The sequence below is a fragment of the Ovis canadensis genome, chromosome 12 (assembly GCF_042477335.2).
Source record: "Ovis canadensis isolate MfBH-ARS-UI-01 breed Bighorn chromosome 12, ARS-UI_OviCan_v2, whole genome shotgun sequence".
NCBI lineage: Eukaryota > Metazoa > Chordata > Mammalia > Artiodactyla > Bovidae > Ovis > Ovis canadensis.
Window position 1 is genome coordinate 42,727,264 of NC_091256.1, and position 20,536 is coordinate 42,747,799.

Below are 20,536 nucleotides of genomic sequence, written 5' to 3' on the forward strand. Positions count from 1 at the left end.
AATTTTTTATTTAATGTTTTGGTCTTCTATACATAAACTAAGAAGAAAACAGACTGTCCCTTGATGTGAGCAAGGGTTTTGCCTCTGTCCCCAGGGGAAACCCCATCTAGATCGAAAACCACCTAATATTTCAGGGGCTTTTCAGAGGACCCAAACCTTGCACCAGTAGGGTTATTGTGCCTCTTTCTTTCCTGCCCAGCAAAATGTGTCCAGAAGAGTCAAAACAGGCCTCTATTTTTCTTTAAAGAAGTTTTCTTTCTTTTTTTTTTTACTTTACAATACTGTATTGGTTTTGCCATACATCTTCCTCAGTGTTTGTGTGCATGATATTAAAATGAAAGTCCAATTTTAATATTAATTCAGCTTAATTGTAATTTTAAAAGTTAATGAAGGCCTTTAGTCCAAGTTATGCAATGGGCCAGGCATTCAAGATGAAACACAAGGGATTCACAGACTAAAAGGCAAGTCAGATGAATGAACAAGTAACTATGCTACAAAATAACACCTGCTATAAAAAGGCATATACCTAAAAAGGTACAGCACACCATGGGAAGCTGAGAAGAGAACATCTAGTGGGTGAGAAGGAATAAGGACAGGTCACTGCTGTGAGCAGAGTCCGCAAGCATGAGGCAGCTCATCGTAGTGGTTAGCCCACGACACAGACTTTGGAACAGAGGAACCTGAATGTCAGAACACAGCCCTGCCACTGCTCGCTGTGTGCCAATAAGCTTATTAGTTAACCTCTCTGAGCCCCAATTTCCTTACCTACAGAAAGGAGATAGTAATTTTTAGAAAATATGTAAAGTTATTATAAGGGTTACATTAAATTAACATAAATAAATGACCCATGCTCAATCCATGCTCAGTGTTATCAGTTAGCCTAAAAGAGAAGGCTCACGTGGAGGCAAGAACAATACGTGTAAGGCACGGAGGCACAAGAGGTCTTGTGTTCCCGCCAGTGTGCATGGAAGGTCTTGCAGGAGGGAGCAGGACAGGAGGCTGGAAAGGCTGTCTGTGGGCAGCGGGGACCTGTGGAGGGTTTAATCAGGAGGGTGATGAGGAGACATTACCTGTGCCCCTCACACTGCCCCACCTTGTTGTTCAGTTGCTTAGTCATGTCTGACTCTTTGCAACCCCATGGACTGCAGCACACTAGGCTTCCCTGTCCTTCACGATTTCTCAGAACTTGCTCAGACTCATGTTCATTGAGTCAGTGATGCCATCTAACCATCTCGTCCTCTGTCGTCCCCTTCTCCTCCTGCCTTCGATCTTTCCCAACATCAGGTGGCCAAAGCATTGGAGCTTCAGCTTCAGCATTAGTCCCTCCAATGAACAGTCAGGGTTGATTTCCTTTAGGATTGACTGATTTGACCTCCTTGCTGTCCAAGGGACTCTCAAGAGTCTTTTCTCATACCGCAGTTCGAAAGCATCAGTTCTTTGGCACTCAGCTTTTTTTATGGTCCAGCTCTCACATCCATACATGACTATTGGAAAAGCCTTACCATTTCAATAACTGGTCTGACTTCCATGTCTGAGGGCTTCACAGGCTCCCTTCCCCCAAGTACTGCAGGAGGGTCATCCACTGCTACAGAACTGGCTCCTCTCCCTGATCCCAACCAAGCCTGATGAGAGCTGGGACAGAAATGGCCCTGCTCTCTCACCCTCAGGTAGGATAAATCTGAAGCACGCATTCCACGGTGACTCCACCGGTCCCCCAGCAGGACTCAGTTCCAGTTACTCACATTGGTACCCAGCTTGATAACACATCCCTCACTGGCTGGCTTCCCTTCCCCATCCCACCTCCCTACTCCCATGGTACCATTTCCTGAGATTACCTCCCCAATGAACCAAGAACCAGAATCCTTATCTCAGGGCCATTTTTTAACAAAAGCTACACTAAGACGTGTGCCATGACCTTATCTGTTTAAAAAGATGCTTCTTGAAGCAAGTGAAGAATGGATTGGACTGAGTGGAGCTAGAGGCAGAGAGTCAGGAGATCCCTGCAGTAAGCTAGGCAGGAGGTTGTGAGTATTATAGCAGAGTGGAAGCGACACTCCGGAGACAGTGCTGCTGCTGCTGCTGCTGCTGCTGCTACTGCTGCTGCTAAGTCGCGTCAGACGTGTCCGACTCTGTGCGACCCCATAGATGGAAACCCACCAGGCTCCTCTGTCCCTGGGGTTCTCCAGGTAAGAACACTGGAGTGGGTTGCCATTTCCTTCTCCAATGCATGAAAGTGAAAAGTGAAAGTGAAGTCGCTCAGTCGTGTCCGACTCTTAGCGACCCCATGGACTGCAGCCTACCAGGCTCCTCCGTCCATGGGATTTCCCAGGCAAGAGTAGTGGAGTGGGGTGCCATTGCCTTCTCCGCCGGAGACAGTGAGGCAGGTCCTCAATGACTGATGCATGTCACTAGGTTGGGCCAACAAGAGTTGAGGAAGAGCCTCCTCTTGCAGGTTTCGCTGCATACGAGGGACCTGCAGGACATTCACTGGTGAAAGCCTCAGTGACAGGTTGGATCTCGAGGTTTACAACTGCAAGTTTTCAGCTTGGAAGTGGTAGATGAGATCACTGGGATGAATGAGGCCACGTGGAGAGAGGATTAAGGAAGAAAAGGTAAGACTAGCATCCTGGGGATGCTAATATTTAAGGATAGGCACCAGTCAAAGGTAAGAGACAGTCAGTCATCAACAAAAAAGGAGAGAATCGGTGAAAAGCACGTCTTTGAATCCAACAAGCATGAAACACTGCAGTGAATTCAAATTGGTTAAGGCCTGGAACAAGGTTACCAGCCTTGGCAGCTGCTGTGTTGGTGGCAGCAGCTTGAGCAAAGTGATGAAGGCGAAAGGCAAACTGCGGGAGCCTTCGAGACAGAGGGAGGTGTGGATGTGAGCTCAGAGAGGATGGAACCCTCTTTCCAGTTGGTGGGCTTGATGGGATGGAGAGAGAGAGAGAGACCATGGGCCCAGAGGAGTGGGGGTGGGGCACAGGAAGGAGAACACATCTAACAGAAGGGAAAGCGTCATTTGGGGTTTTTTTCCCAAACTGTAAACTTTTTATTTTATATTGGGGTATAGTTGATAACAATGTTGTGGTAGTTTCAGGTGAACAGCGAAGGAACTCAGCCATACATATCCATAGATCCATTCTCCCCCAACTCCCCTCCCATCCAGGCTGCCACACAACATTGAGCAGAGTTCCATGTGCTATACAGTAGGTCCTTGTTGGTTATCCATCTTACATATAGCTGTGTGTACATGAGGGAAAGTGTCTTTTAAAAGATGGGGTAGACCTGAATAAGATTATGGTCTGAGAGAAATAAACGCACGGAGAAAGGTAAAGACAGAAGGATAAAGACAATATTTGACAGCGAAAGGTCAGCAGTGAGGCAGCTGGGGGTGGGGACAACGGCACAGGAGGCTGGCTTTGAAGAGGGTGGGGATGTCTGAGAGCAGAGATTAGGAGGTTGGGATGAGTGAAAACAGGTAAATTTAGATATGAAGAGGACTGCACACTGAACAATTGCATGTACAGGAAATTTGGGCTGGCACGGGGTGGTAATGCAGAGTGTCTTGAATTAAAGGGCTACTCTGGGAGCCTGAAGGCTTCCCTGGTGGCTCAGATGGTAAAGAATCTGCCTGCAATGGGGAGAGACAGGTTCGAACTCTGAGTCAGGAAGATCAGAGAAGAGAATGGTTACCCATTCCAGTATTCTTTCCTGGAGAATCCCATGGACAGCGGACCGTGGAGGGCTACAGTCCATAGGGTCACAAAGAGTCAGACAGGACTGAGCAACTAACACTTTCACTTTTCACTTTGGGGGAGCTTGTGGAGTGGGGGGAGGGGCAGAGAGAACTGGAAGGCCTGGGAACCAGGAGAGGGCAGTGTGGAGGCAGGAGCTGGGGCCAAACCCACAGAGCAGACACTCCAGGACACTCCTTTGCCTGGCAGCTGCACCTTCTGGCCCTGGATCTTAAAGGTGCCATTTGGTCTTTGATGAGGGAGATTGAAGAGCATGCAAACCTAAGGGTGTGTGTTTTCCGTAAAATAAGAGACCAGGTCCTCCAATCAGAACAGAAGGCCCAGGGGTGGGGTGGGAACTTGAAGAAGAGTTGTATAGATCTGGAGCAGCCTTTGATTTCATGTTGATTCATCAGGGGGTTAGCGACGGGATGCAGTGTACAGTCTCAGAGTGCCTGGCCCAGAGAACAGCTGGATGGCCACTTGGCTCCATAAAGTCTGTTACCTGAATACACACACACTTCTTTTCCCACATCTTGACTCTTGGCTCCACCTCCACTTCTGCAACTTGCAAGCACCTCAAGCCAATAAAACTCCCTGTGCTGACCTTCCCTGCATGGCACCCTGTAGGTCTCAGTGTCCATACCCACTTACGGACACGGTGGAATGACTCCCCGATCACCTTCCTCCCAGAACGGTTTTCAGTTACTGACTGTGCCTTTTAGGCCCACGGGGCCCACTTCTCTCTGTAGGTAGAACTGACCCTGCCCACTCACCTTCACTAGTGCTTCATTGCTCTCGGGACTAGTGCCCTGGATCTTAGCCATGTATTAGGATAACGTCCATCAAGGAACTAGAAATGCAATTTTTCTTCGGAGTTAGGTTACCACTGTTTGGAAGTAGTTCTGTTTCCTATAGTGTATGAATTTTTAATCACTAAAGAGAAATTTTAAATTATCTGGTTAATCCTGATTATTACAGAAATTAATCTCTACCTGGTTTACAAGTCCAAACTCAGTGGTAACCAATATATGTTGTCAAAGACCAAATTTAAAATGGAAGAATGACAGTAATGATAATTTGCAAGTATGAGTTGTGTGAGTGATTTTCTTCTTTTTTAGTATATATTATTTTCACATACAACTTAGATATACTATTGATAAATATCCAAATATATTGTATGTATTAGTTGATTAATGTGTTTTGTTAGGGAAGAATTGTATTCAGAATTATTATGAATCCTTGCTGTGCTATTATAATTTATATGTCGTTATTCTAAATCACCGTTTCCCCTGTAACCTTATGATGTTTGAAATCTGTTTCATCAACCTGCAACAGCTTTATTAAATCAAGTCAAATCCAAACACTTCACTTCCACCTACACTGAAGAAAAGATAGACTCTCACTGCGACAGAAATAGCAGCGTAACTGCTAATATAGACACTGCAAATGCCAGGAAGTAAGAAGGCAAGAATGGTACCCAGTGCAGCCTTGGCTGGCATAGGTGCCAAATGGGGGCTTACACTTCTGATAAGGACACAAGCAATTTCAAGCCCCACCTGTCATACACACAGGTAGAAAAAGAAAGTGTGTGTTTTTTAAATAAATTAAGAAATACTTTTGAAAAATTAAAACAATGAAGAGAACTGCTGTATCCTTGCTAGTATAAACTGCATTTCAAAGAAGCCAAACGGTCCTTGAAGGAAAATTATCCTAAATAAAGGAATTGCAGCATATATATGCAAAAAAGAATGATAGGATTTTCAAAAAATCACATTTCCCAGCTCCTGCTAACCCATGTTTATAGGCAAGCATTAGGGAAAGGTCGATGAGGAACATTGCTTTGGCTGGATTATGCTGACAGCAATTGAACCTGAGCAAGTGACGAAAAGAGAGATGACAGACATCACGTGCCTTCACCCGCGGGAAGGCAATAAAAAATACACCACCTGCAATGAAGCTGACTTGTGGTGGTCTAGTTGCTAAGTCGTGTTCAGCTCTTGCGACCCCATGGACTGTGTGGCCTGCCAGGCTCCTCTGTCCATGGGATTCTCCAGGCAAGAATACTGGAGTGGGTTGCCATCTCCTTCTCGAGGGGATCTTCCCGACCCAGGGATTGCACCTGGGTATCCTGCAATGTAGGCAGATTCTTTACCAACTGAGCTATGAGGGAAGCCCTACTTCCTACAAGGAAGCCTTACTTCAATGAAGTTGATGTACAAGAAAGAAAAAACAAAACTGACCTTGAACTTGATCAAGCCTCTAGATAAAACAATGGGTCTATAGCGAATACCGGGAAGAGAGGGACATGTCACTTAACACCACAGAAGTGCAATCAGACAAACCCAAAACGTGGGGAATAGAACTAATTCAGAACCAATGGCCAAGGTTCTCAACAAATAAATAGCAAGAACCAAAGTGGACAGGAGTGTTAGAGACCAAAAGACACATTAACCAAACTCAGTGTATAGGCCTTGTTTGGATCCTGATTGGAATAAACTACTAGTAAAATGGCATTTATTAAACAACTGTGGAAATTTGAATAATGTTTGTGTATCAGATGTTATTAAAGAATCATTGTTAAATTTTTTGTTACGAAAACGGTTTCAAGATTGTGTGGGAAAAAGAGGAGGAGATCCTTATCTGTTAAAGATATTATCAGAGCCCTTATAGACGTGATGTCCCGGAATTTGTTTTGGAATAACCCAGCAAGGGTGAGGGTTGAGGTCAGGGAAACTGTGGGGGGGCGGGGGGTAGATAAAGCATGATTGGCCATATGTTAATGGGTAATGGCTACATGGGGGTCTGTTTACTCCATTCTTTTTGTGTTGAGATTTCTTAACGGGAAGTCCTTTTCTTAACCACCTAAACTGGTGATCGGGCTTCTCCGATAGCTCAACTGGTAAAGAACCTGCCTGCAATGCAGGAGACCCCGGTTCGACTCCTAGGTTGGGAAGATCTGCTGGAGAAGGGATAGGCTACCCACTCCAGTATTCTTGGGCTTCCCTTGTGGCTCAGCTGGTAAAAAAAAATCTGCCTGCAATGCGGGGGACCTGGGTTCGATCCCTAGGTTGGGAAGATGCCTTGGAGAAGGGAAAGGCTTCCCACTCCAGTATTCTGGCCTGGAGAATTCCATGGACTGTATAGTCCATGACGTCGCAGAGTCAGACACCACTGAGCAACTTTCAGAAACGGATGATCAGTCCCTTGCAAAGATAGTTCCAAAGCCACTTGAACTTGGTTGCGCTCCATTCATAGACCCTTCTCTCATGTCCCCACCTTCTCCACCAAAGCAAGCACCCTTTTAATTCTAATGTCCCCATAAAGGCACTTGAAACCAATTCATCACTGTCTTCTGACTCTGTATGTTGAGTCTACTGCCCCATGCCTCTTTTTACTGTGTTATCCCCAAACCTACCCTCCCTCCTTAGGTCTATTTTTATGGATCTTAGACAAAGAATGTGACTTCTTTCACAGTTATCCTCTTGCCAGCCTCCAGCAGACCATGCTACACATAACCATTCTTCTTCTCTCCGCCTTTCCTTCAATGGGTCTCACTCCTGATACCACGGAGTTTTCCAAGCCCCCAGTAGAAGCAAATAGTCTTAACCACTGGTCTTCCAGGGAAGTCCCAACAGCCTTTCTTATTCCCAAAAATCCTGTAAGTATCTGGACCCAAACTTGTTTATAATTTTAAAAGATTGAGAACATTGGGGAAATATTTATATTCATCATTCAAAGGATATTTCCTGAGTGCTTTGTAATGGTAGATACCACGTATCAAGTCCTGGGCAGGTAGCCCTTAATGCTCAGGGTAACCTGACTAGGGTATCTACAAGGTAGATATGATTATGGCCATTTTATACCTGGGCAAGAGGTACAGACACATCAAATGACTTTTCCCACTCACATATTCTGTACCTGCTGGCACAGCTGTAATCCAAAAGCAGGCCTATTATCCTCCCTAAGCCATGCTATCACTCTATTTTAGCATGAGCCTTAAGCCACCCCATTCCAGAACATTCTCTCCCACCCAGGACTGCAGCAGTACTGCCAACAGGAACACAAGAACCACTGCGGGTTCATCCTATCAGTTCCTCTAGGAAGCTCTCTGTGAGTCCCACCAGCAGACCTGGCAGCTCTCTGCTCTGATACCAAAGCACTTTGCTAGCATTGCTGAACACCTGTTACTTGCTTGTAACTACTTGTCTCCACAAGAATGAAATCTCTCAAGGACAAGGACTATGTCTCCTACTTATTTTGGCACCTCTGGTGCTGAGAACAGTGTCTGGCCTATAGTGGGAATTCAATAAATGTTGACTGAATGAGCAAATGAACTGCATTGGGAAACATGTTCCCATCCCAAGAAGCTAGTAGTGGAGCAGATGGCCAGTTGGCTGCTTCTTCTGGCCTTGGTGACCATTCCTCACTTCTCATTTGCATGTTTGTTTCCCAAGGTCCTGTTTCTTTGCTTGAATATCTGTGACATCTCCTGCTAACAGTTCTGTGCGACAGCAGCTCATTCTCACTAATCACCTTCTTCAAGTGTTAATTGTTCAGAATGAAAGTGTACCCCTTAAATTCAGAATCTGCCCATAGTGCTGTGTTTTGTGGGATCCATTTCATAGCAACCAGAGGGGTTCTTATATCTGATGGGAAACAATCTGTGAGGTTCAAATTTGGTGCCTCCTTGAGCTAATCCAATTGAATTCTTCAGTATACATGGTCATGAACCTTTAGAAAGTTCAAGTAATCAACAGAATGCAAATTTCAAGAAATCAATCAGATTATTTTTTGTCTATCAGTTTGGCAAAAATTAAAAACAAAAAAAAAATGCTGATGAGGTTTGGGATATGAGAACAATCTTCCTCTGAGATACCTTGAAAACACATTAACAGTAGACTTTTAAAAAGGTCTCCAGCTCTTTAAAGTTGATCCAACAGTTCCAATTCTAGGAACATGTTCTAAGCAAATAATTAAGATTTAACTACCAGGAGGTATAGAGCAATTTATTATAACAGAAAAAAATTTGAAAATTATTTAAATAACCAGGAATAAGAAATGCACAATGGAATATTACTCACCTATAAAAAAAAAAGAACACATTTGAGTCAGTTCTAATGAGGTGGATGAAACTGGAGCTTAGAGTGAAGTAAGCCAGAAAGAGAAATGACCAATACAGTATATTAACCCATATATACAGAATTTAGAAATACGGTAATGACAACCCTATATGCAAGACAGCAAAGGAGACACACATGTAAAAAACAGAATTTTGGACTATTTGGGAGAAGGCAAGGGTGGGAAGATATGAGAGAACAGCATTGAAACACGTATATTACCATATGTAAAACAGATGACCAGCGCATGGTTAATGCATGAAACTGGCCACTCAGAGTTGGTGCTTGGGGCCAACCCAGAGGGATGTGGTGGGGAGGCAGGCAGGAGGGGAGTTTAGGATAGGGGGACACCTATACACCCATGGCTGATTCATGTCAATGTATGGCAAAAACCACCACAATATTGTAAAGTAAATTAGCCTCCAATCAGAATAAATAGATTTTAAAAAAAGAAATTAGTTAAATCAGTTAAGGTACATCCCAACAACTAGATGCCACTCAGTGACTAAAATTTGTATTTCCGGACTTCCCTCATGGTCCAGTGGTTAAGAATATGCCTGCCAATGCAGGGGACACAGGTTTGACCCCTGGTCCAGGAAGATTCCACATGACATAGGGCAATGAAGCCTGCAGGCCACAGCTACTGAGCCCTCCTGCCCTAGAGCCAGTGATCTGCAACAAGAGAAGCCATCACAATGAGAAGCCTGCACATCGCTACTAGAGAAAAGCCCACTCACAGCAAGAAGGACTCAGCACGGCCAAAAATAGATCGATAGATCGTTTCTTACAAACACCTGATGTAGCCAAATAAATAAATATTTTTAAAAATAATAATAATTTCTGTCACACTCTAACCTTTAAAGAATTTTCACTTTCATTATCTCAGACAGTGCCTCTTACCCTTCAGCATGCATAAGGCTCCCCTGAGGATATCTGTGAAAATGTGGGTTCCTGGACCTCTGGAGGGTCTGTTCTAGAGGTCTGGAATGGGACCTGGAAGTTTAAGTTTCTAACAAGCACCCCCTCCCAGGTGCTTCTCAGCAGGTGATTGGTAATCTATACTTCAGTAGGTGCAGGCCCAGGAGACCATCACACATGGCACGAGGCAGGCACATGTGTCCAGGAGGTTCTCTGCCTACTTAACCTGCCCAGGAGAGACAATGTAGTTACACTGATCTTCTACAGGGAATTGGCTATATAAATAAGGTAACTTTCTTAACTGGAAGCGGTTAGAAAAGGGGAAGGAAGGAGACAAAGCCCTAGATCCACTCCATTCCACAAAAAACTGTCCCACCAGCGAAAATCCCAACCAGCCTGCCGTCGTGGACATTCTTCCTCGTCTCTTACCATTTGACACTTGGACATTGGGTACATGCAAAGGGGACTCCATCTGCGCTGCTTTTGGAAGGTGGAAGGAGAACTATAGTGGGACTCTTTATTTTCCAGACACAGGAACACAGGATGGAAATGCCTGACCCAGAGTGGGTCTCAGGCGAAGCAGAAGTCAGGGTGAGAGGATCTCCCGATGCCAGGCTTGCACCCCAGCCCTGAGTGATGGAGCTTCCCCAGCCCCGAGGGTTTGAGAGCAGACTTGGGTTTCTACAGGGCCCGAGACAGCGGGCCCTGCACAAGCCTGGAGTCACATAGACAAGCAAATTTTCTACGCAAGAGACCGAGCTCTCTTCTTGCCAGGAAAATGCCATTGTGACTTAAACTGGATGTTGAGGGCTAAGATCAGTGAAAGAGGTAAAACATGAATCTAAATGGTTAGAACATAAAGAAAAAATTTTCCTTTTGCAAATATGCTACAATTATTCTGCAACTAGGATATAAAATAAGATTTTTGTGGGAAGCCTGTTGTACTTTTTCATGGCCTTTTAAAAAACAAATCAATGCTAAAGATAGAAAAATGAATCATTCATAAAACTCTTTTAATTACTAAAGAGATAAAATTTCCTTGAGATGCGGTGTGAAGTTTGACATCAGTCAGAACTTTTGAAAGTATTCTAGAAGGTGAGACTTGGGGGTGCCCAATCCTGAAGTATCCTTCCCCAAAAGAGAATATGACATTACCACTTATGAAGAACGCATGTGGGTTGTATGCCCAGTCATGTCCGACTCTGCGATCCCATAAACTGCAGCCCACCAGGTTCCTCTGTCTATGGAACTTTCCAGGCAATAATATGGGAGTGGGTTGCCATTTCCACCTCCAGGGCATCTTCCCGACTCAGGGATCGAACCCACGTCCCTGGGGTCTCCTATATTGGCAGGTGGATTCTTTACCACTGAGCCACCTGGGAAGCCAATTTATAAAGAGACTGGGGCTGATTCACCAGCCTGTATTTCTCTGTCGTGACCAGGGTCACGCAGGGTAATGGGCTTAGAGAAGACCACTCAGAGCTGCCTTGTGGGCTCCAAACAAGTCTGTACCTGGGCTTCCGCATGGGGCGCCAGCGCCCACTTTCACGGTGCGTGTTGTGCCGGCTGCTGCCGCCGAGGGATATGCCCCTGGGTGTGCTTCCACCCTCAAGGGCGTTGCATGTCTCTGGCACCCTCCTTCCCAGCTGCAGTGTGTCACCTATCAGAAACAGCCTGTCTGCTAAGGTTCTGGGGGTCGCCACACCCCTGCCTCACACTTCTCCGCCCTGGCCTCAGGGCACGTGGCTCACGCTCCCTCTGGGTGATGATTCTAACACGCCTGGCGGGGTGAGAGGCACCTTACGCCTTCACTAGGCTCTCACCTCGGCACAGTCTCAGGACACTAGTGAAGGAAGAAACGCTTCCTGGGAAGCACTTCACAGTATTTCTTCCTGAGAAGAAATACAGTCTGTCGTTACTTTTTCATAAAACCTCTGTTAAGATGATTCCTCGCCACCATTTTGATGCACTGTTTTTCAAATAGGAAGACCACATATTCAGGGACACTTCTAAGAGGTAGATCTGTTAACAACTACGCTGGGACAAGTGAATGCTGAGACCACCCCAGGTAGCCTGGGACACATGGTCACCCTGCTTAGGAAGGAGATGAGCTGCCCAAAGACGGCACGTGAGGCTGAGTCCCAGCTGACCCCAGGTCACACAAAACACGAACACAAAAGAACTCTTCGTGTAGTAAGTCACTGAGGTTTCAGGTTATTTGTTACCATGGCATCACCCAGCACAGACTGATGAATACAGCCTTATAGCTGTGTAACTTCTTTGTTACCACCTGGGAGAAATGGAGGTAACATAACACAATCCACGTCACTGGGTGTTTGTGAGGATTAAAGGAGCTAATATAGAAAAGCACTTAGCTCGGTGCCTGGCACATGGTCATCAGTCCACCAGATGTTAGCCAGTGTTATTAATTATAATAATAACACAAGAGAATGAAAGAACACTCTAAGAACACAGGGAAGCCAAATTTCAAACCAAGCATGCATGCACTTACTCAGGAAGGCCAACCGCGTTTAACCTTCGCCCACAAGCTGTTTGCCCCTTTGGCCATTGGAGGCCCTACCTCCTTCTCTCAATCCAGTAGCCTACTCCCACCTGTATCTCTCCTGACCCATGGACTAGAGACCATCATTACAACGGCTCTCTTGCGAATTCCTCCACTCCTTGACCTTGGGTTGCTTCCATCTCACCCAAATGACAAACCTTAATCCTGAATCAATACAACGATCCAACATTTTTGCTCCTGGGCCCACGTTACTGAACAAAATCCTCCCCCATTTCCTGATGTCTTTATATGGGCTCTTTCTCAATTCTTTCTCCCATTTCCCACAAGAGATATTTCCAAATTTCACCATTCTCCTCGAGCTCTCAGCCCTTTGAATATAAATGTGCCTGCTTGTGTCCATCTTCCAAAAATAACTCCCTCAGCCTGCTCTATCCAGCCCTGCGTCTCCCCTTCTCGGCATGGCCAAGGAACTGTCCTCCGCACTCCATTTCCTCACACCCCCTGCTCCTCCACCCACTGGACTCTGCACCCTGCCGCTTCCCAGGCTTCCCCAGCAGAGGTTATCAATGAACTCTGTTGTGATGGACATTTTCTCCGTCTTTAATTGACCTTGCCTCCCGTGACATTTGACGGGGTTGGTTACTGCCTCCGAGTGCTTCTCTCCTGCCTTGGCTTCATGACGCCTCTCCACTGCTGGCCCTCCTCTCCAACTTCTCGTTCCCAGTGTCTTGTGGCTCCTCTTCCTCTGCCCTCTCTTAAATGCTGGTGTTCCCCATGCTTCCCTGTGGCCTTCTTCTCTTTTCTTGCCAAGGCATTAACTACTATTTAAAAGCCGAGAACTCAGAGAATCACGTCTCTGCCCAGCTCTTCCTCCTAATGATCCAACTGATTATTGAATGTCCCCACCTGGGTATCTCACTAGCTCCTCAGTCCCCTGGTGTCCAGAGCCAAACTCATCATTTTGCCTACCAACCTCGACTAGCTTCTTGGATTTCTGAATGAATGACATCACAATTCACTCACTGTCCAAACCAGAGACCTGGCACTCAGGCTTGACTTTTCCTAATCTCACTCCTCCCACCAACCAAAGGGCTACCATCTGGTCTCCCTACTTCTTAGTCTTCACCCTTCAAGTCTATTTTCCTTACTTACAAATGATCTTTCTCTGTGATCTTCAGAAGAAAGTTCAAACTCTTACACTAAAACCTTAACTGTATACTTAACCCAATATCCTTAATGATACAGCTCCTGACTGCCACCCCTCTTTCATCTCTCATGTCCCTAAATCTCCTCCATTCCAGCCTACTGAACTATTAATATTTTAAATTTCCAGACGGTTCCGTGTTTCATGACACCTCTGGATTTTTTTTGTTCTTGTTCTTGCTGCTCTTCTGAAATACCCCCTGTCCTGCTGCCCACTTAGTAAACCACTCATCTTGAAGTGAGATGTTACTTGTTTCCAGAAAGCCTTCTCTACTCAAAGTAACCTTTTGTCTCAGAGAAAGTTCCCCACTCCACGCTGAGTCAGCTGCCCTCTTCGGTCCCCTGAACATGCCCTGTCTGAAATGTGATTGCTGACTGCCCTGCAGGTCTCCCTCACCAAACTGTAATCTTGACTAGTTAGGGACTGATCCACACACAACTCCAATTCCCGGTACATTATCTGATGCTGTGGTTTAGTCACTAATTAGTGTCCGACTCTTTTGCAACCCCGTGGACTGTAGCCTGCCAGGCTCCTCTGTCCACAGGATTTCCCAGGCAAGAATGCTGGAGTGGGTTGCCATTTCCTTCTCAAAGGGATCTTCCCAACCCAGGGATTGAACCTGCATCTCCTACACTGGCAGATGGATTCTTTACCCCTGAGCCACCAGGGAAGTCTGACTTTATCTAGTAATTCTCAGTAAAGGTTTCATGAATGAATAAACAGTAATAGTCTCTTGAGTAGCAGCCCCTGCATGTCTAAGAGGAACAATCACAAGCAACATTAAGTGTTTATACGCTTATATATACATGCACATGTAGTGGTGAAGCACCTTTAAATAAAGATCAGTGTGTATGTGTGTGAAAGAGTGATACAGGTTACGGAAGATGACTCATTTTCCTTTACCTGACTTTCCTCTTTGCCTTTCCATTGTGATTCTTTGTACTCAGATAACATTATTCTGCTCTTTCAACACCTGTACCTCTTATATACCATAAAATTTCTCAATATTCTTACTCAGTGTTCAGAACAATATTCTCATGACAGGTATTCTGAATAGGTAAGATTCTAAAAACCACAAGAGAACTGCCACTTCCACACATTATCAGTTTCCAAATCAGTCTTCTTTTCTCAAGGGTCAGCCATCTCAACTCCTTTAGCTATGCCATAAATGGTAGGTAACATGCTAGATCAGCCAATTTAAATTTTTACATACACTAAGTGACTATCATCTCAGATGAGATTTGAAGTTGGCACCCACAAGAAATTAATTATTAATATCCATTTCAATGAGCCTCCTTCCCCACTCTGATTGACGAAGGGTTTGTTGTTTTAAAAAGAAGCTGTCATCACATTACTACTCATTTTCAATTTGTGGTCATCCTGCCTCATCCCAAGATCTTCATATGCTAAACCTTAGGTCTTTCTAATCAGTCTTCACTTTTGTCAGCTTAATTAATTTGAAAGCAACCTGGGTTTTATTGTAGAACATTAACAATAACCCATGGATAATGTTAAATATTTTATGAATAGCTTAAAAGCAATGTGTTTAATTAGCAATGTAATGTGTCATTCCATTAGGCTAGACATGCTAAATCTATATTTTAAATTGTATGATCACCTTTAAAGAACAAAATATCTTGAAATAGTTGTCACAAGGCATTAATTAGCAATATGTAGGAGTTATAAGATAAAATGTGAAATTAACAGGGACAAGCAGTCTTTAAAATTATACTTCCAATTAGAAATGAAGTCTTTGGAGAGTTTAATTCTCATCTATCACCATCATTGTTATGTAGTCCTTATAAAGAACTGAATTCGATTCTGGATCAATTGCAGCAGACAACATTTCTTCCATTTCCTCCTGAGAAAAAGGCTCACCTGGGAGGAACAAGAAAGGACACTCATCGTTTACAATCATCTGATTTATTTTTTTCTTTCTCTTTCCACTAATCCACTAAATTGCCATGGAGCCCCACCATCCCACGTTGTGTTGCCGGTTACTCTCCCTGGGGCCATAAAGCCAGCACATCCTGACAATCAGAGATTCAAAGAGTATGCTCTCGTGCTCCTGGCAAATCTTGGAGTTATTTTACCTTGCAGATAGCATAGTTCAAGCAACCTTCAGCATCAATCATTTCAGCCAAAACAGTAGGAGGACATGAAAACATAAATAAATAAGGTTTTCTATTTATTTAAATTAAAATCACTAAAATTGCCAAAAAGGCAATTAAAAGGATTAACCTGAAATCACAGTTTTATAGGAAGTCTAATCATTATATTTAGTAAGCATATGAAGAAAGGATTAAATGGTTGCTATGCAGAAAGGCTGAACAACAGATAACATTAAAACTGTAAGTGAAAGTGGAAGTGAAGTCGCTCAGTCGTGTCCGACTCTTTGCAACTCCATGGACTGTAGCCCACCAGGCTTCTCCGTCCATGAGATTTTCCAGGCAAGAAAACTGGAGTGGGTTGCCATTTCCTTCTCCAGGCGATCTTCCTGACCCAGGGACTGAACCCCGGTCTCCCACATTGTAGGCAGACGCTTTACTGTCTCAGCCACCAAGGAAGTCCAAAGTGTAAGAATGTCTATGAATATCCTCTAATGAGGGTAGATCAATTTAGTGTCTCAGCTGCACCCAGTGACCACACATGCCGTTCACCAGTCATTTCAAAGCAGTCTTCTTTGCTATAGTTTGGCCCAGTGTTGCTGTCAAATGAAACCAAAAGTTGGACAGAAAATCTGTGAGCTTTAGTTGGGTTCAGATAACAACTGAAGGCCATCTTGGATACTGGTTTCACCAAGATGAAAAGCAAATTTAGGAGGAACATTGGAAAGGCTGTCATCTATTTAAGACAGAATTTTGTTCTGATATTAAACCAAAATACAGAAACATCCAAATTGTCACCTTATTCCTAAAGAGAATTAATACAAGTAGATAAATTACCAAGGCCTGAGAGTTACCTACCTTACGCACTTAAGTCACCTGCTACTACAAACTATGATGACTTCTAAGGTGGAATTCAGTTACTAACACAGAAATTATTCAAGTGGGGGTTTCTATGATGATGATGATAGTATTACCAAACAATGGAACATGCTTGTGTTTTTTTGAAATCATGTTTACATCCTAAGGAAAGAAAGAATGCCTAAAATGTCTAAAAAAGACAAATTCTGAATCTTTCTTATAACCTAATGGGTAAACACTAAGTCCACTGCCAATGAACTTTGATGGATATGGGAGTCCTTATGAGAACACAGACAACAAATATTTATCAAGAACCACTGTTTGCCAAGCACTGATCTAAGTGCTTCACAGATACTAAGTTAATCTCTGAACCACCTCCTGAGAGGTAAGAACTGTGAATCCCCGCTTAGAGCTCAGGACACCAGCACACGAGGAGAAGAGGCAGGCAGCCCCAGCCAGTGCCCGGAGGAGCTGGATCTGCACGCCAGCAGAACAAGTCGAGGTGCAGGAACCGCACTCGGTCACTTGGAACGAGGCCGTGTTCACAGTGAAATTCAGAAGGTAGTCACTGCTTCCTCAAGCAAGGAAAGAAAAGTAGTATTTGATTAAGGATGGGAGGAAAATAGCTTAATCATTAAAAAGCACAGCTTGGGGGCCGGACTGCCTGGGTCCAAATGCTCCACTGTTTTGTTAGCTTTAAGATCCCGGGCAAGTCCCTGACTTCTGTGTCTGCTTTCCTGTCTGTAAAATGCTATCTCATGGGTTTGCTGTTGTGGTTCCGTCACTCAGTCATGTCCGACTCTTTGCGACCCCTAGGCTGCAGCATGCCGGGCTTCCCTGTCCTTCACCATCTCCCAGAGCTTGCTCAAACTCATGTCCATTGAGTCAGTGATGCCATCATCATCTCATCCTCTGTCGTCCCCTTCTCCTCCTGCCTTCAATCTTTCCCAGAATTAGGTCTTTTCTAATGAGTCAGCTCTTCGCATCAGGTGGCCAGAGTATTGGCGCTTCAGCTTCATCATCAGTTCTTTCAATGATGTTCAGGATTGATTTTCTTTAGGATTAACTGGTTTGATCTCCTTGCAGTCCAAGGGACTCTCAAGAGTCTTCTCCAACACCACAGTTCATAGGTTTGTTATGAGTATTAAAATTGTTCTTATTTGAATAACACTTAGAACGTTGCCTGGCACACAGGCAGCAATATGTGTTAGTTCAAAAAAGTTCTTTTGAGATCTTTCCTGCTAATAAATACTACTTGACACCGTATACATACCTAGACACATGTGGACTTCTATCCTGTAGGAGCTTGATTCAGTGTGACTTATGATGTTCATCATATAACATCCTGGGCATTTAGAATGCATATTCTCAAACTGATTAATATTCTGTGGATATTGTGAAAAGCTGCATTGTCTCTGGATGCACCGCGGTCTGATTCCTCTATTTCAGTGAGTACCATTACCCTAATACCCACCACCCAGGCCAAAGCCTTGTTATTTTGACTCAGCTCCCCTCTTTGTGCCCTGCACTCAGTTGCTCATCATATATAACCTGTGGATCTTGCTGCAGACAGTACTATTGTATCAAACCCTTCTTTCCATTCCCATTGCCACTGCTAGATATAGCCCTTATTGGGATACCTTCAAAATGCTGAACCAGCCTCCTAGCTGGTCTCCCCAGTCTAACCTCTTTCTTGCTCTTCTCACAAGCCTACCAGCCCCAGGTCAACCTTTCCACAATCCCTCTTGCACTGCGCAGCTCACCTGCTCAAAACCCTACAGTGCTTCTCCATTGCCCATAGGATAAAGTCTCCTGAGCCTCAGCCTCCACAATCTAGTCCTGGTTAATCTATCTAGATTCATTTCCTACTGTTTGCCAACAAGACTCTCTGAGTTTTCTCAGTCTCCAAAAATATCATGCTCATTCCTACTTCCCCGTCTTTGTTCATGCTTTTTATCAATCAATGTCTTCCTCTCATCAGCTATCAATGGATGTCTTCCTCTCATCAGCTCCTTCATCCATTCTACCTCACTCACTCATTAATTTAACGAGTACCTGCTGAGACGTATGATGTAAGGGAGTGCCATAATGCATAATATTTTAGCCCTTCTCCTGATAACTCACCCATATTATTCTACTATCTTTAGAAACCTATTTTCTCTTAAAGTCTTCCCAGAACAAGCTTTCCAGGCTGGTCCAGACCACACTGATCTTCTGATACTCACTTTTTTCTACTATCTTACATTTTGAATTGTTTTATTCCCTCCTGAAAGACTATAATCTCCTTGAGAAAGGAAGCAGATTTCAGTATTATTACCTCTCAGTGCTCTTGTATCCCTTACCTACACACAGTAGGCACATCCTACTAATGATTTGACCCTTTTGACTAAATTCATATTGCCTGATATAACCTAGTATTTATTTCCCTTAGCTTAATCCCTAAGCTGATGCTCTGAAACATCACATTTCCATCACAGTTCATCCCTAAGATAATTTTAAGAGGGTCATAAGTTCTTGGGTGGCAGCTTTAATAATCATGTCACACCCACTCTCACCCTCTGTATTCTCACCTAATGGTGGACAAGTCAAAACGGTCAAACCAGCGGCACATGGAGACACAGTCTTAGTCTTCTGTACTCAAAATTTCATGCACTTCTGATTGTCTCAACTGACTAGCAACTCTGAATTACTCATCTGTGAACTAGTGAACTAGACAGAGAAAGAGTTCTAACTTTATATGGGAAGAGGGCAGGTGAGACCATGAAACCATATATATGAAACCATGAGAATAGTTTCAAGAGCATGTCCATTAGGCTACTGACACTCAGGGAAAACAAGTTTACACATGAGACTAAGTAGAGAGAATTCCTAAAGAAAATATGTTGGCCTTACAGAGGTGTGCAGGTATTATATATAAGTGTGTGTGTGTGTGTGTGTGTGCAGTTTAAGTGCAAAGCAAATATATTCACTGTCATTAGCATAAAAATGAAAAATTTAATGGAATTCATATATACATTTGAGGCTGTATTGCCCCTAACTTTACCAACTGAAAAGTTCTTTAAAAGAGGAATTTGGGGCTTCCCTGGTGGTCCACTGGTTAAGAATCTGCCTTGTAATTCAAGGGACACCAGTTCGATCCCTGGTCCAGGAAGATTCCACGTGCTGCAGAGCATGTGGTAAGCGCCTGTGCCACAGCTGCTGAGCCCACACGCTGCAGCTCCTTAGAGCCCATGCTCTGCAACGAGAGAAGCCACGGCAGCGAGAAGCCTGTGCACCGCAGCTAGAGACGCAGACCCTACTCACCCACTGCGACTGCAGACAGCCTGCACACAACAGTGAAGACCCACCACAGCCAAAAAAGAAACATGAACAAACCTTTTTTTTTTTCTTTAAAAAACAAAGGGAATTTTTACAGACTCCAGGTGAAATCTTCAATCTAGTAACAAGAATGATTGATAGTTCATGTTTTCCTGGTGACATACCTTTTATTCTGGAAATACTCTAAGTGAATGAAATGACTTCAATTTATAGAAGTATCATTACACTTTACAAAATCCTATAAGGCAATAATCCATCCCCTCTTAACTTACCCTTTGTCCTCTTACCCACCACAAAACTCCAAAACCAAAATGATAAGAATACTAAGTACCTTCTTTTAACTGGAATGATCAAAGTAGACTCTAGAACTTTTGCATAATTGTTTTAAAATTATTAATCACTTAAATAAGTCATTGTTAACAAGTAACAAAACTTCCCTAGTGGCTCACACAGTAAGAATCTGCCTTGGGTGGGGAAGATCCCCTGGAGAAGGGAATGCCAGCCCACTCCAGTGCTCTTGCCAGGAGAATTCCAAGGACAGAGAAGCCTGGTGGGCTACAGTCCATGGGGTCACAAAGAGTGAGACACAACAGAGCGACTTTCATTTATAAGTAATGAATCACTCTCACCTTCTTCAGTCATATACTTTATCAGTTCGTCCTTAGAAAGAAATCCACGTTTAGCTGGATCTAATACCTAGGAGGAAGGAAAAGATAGGTATTCTATTTTTTTATGAAAATTCCACATGA

At 44.0% G+C, this 20,536-nt stretch overlaps 1 protein-coding gene across 2 annotated transcripts in view; it reads right to left on the minus strand.

The window, feature by feature from the left end:
• The window catches only part of EFCAB2 (EF-hand calcium binding domain 2), a 145,933-nt gene that overhangs the window by 12,391 nt on the left and 113,006 nt on the right, over nucleotides 1–20,536 (minus strand). The window contains exons 6-7 of one of the 2 annotated variants that reach the window (XM_069545501.1): nucleotides 20,417–20,483; nucleotides 15,249–15,381 (exon numbers count right to left, since the gene is read on the minus strand). In XM_069545501.1, coding sequence (XP_069401602.1) covers nucleotides 15,266–15,381; nucleotides 20,417–20,483 — 183 coding nt within the window. In that variant the 3' untranslated portion in view covers nucleotides 15,249–15,265. Of the gene's footprint in view, nucleotides 1–15,248; nucleotides 15,382–20,416; nucleotides 20,484–20,536 lie in introns of those variants that run through there. The other variant, XM_069545502.1, reaches the window with a different exon arrangement.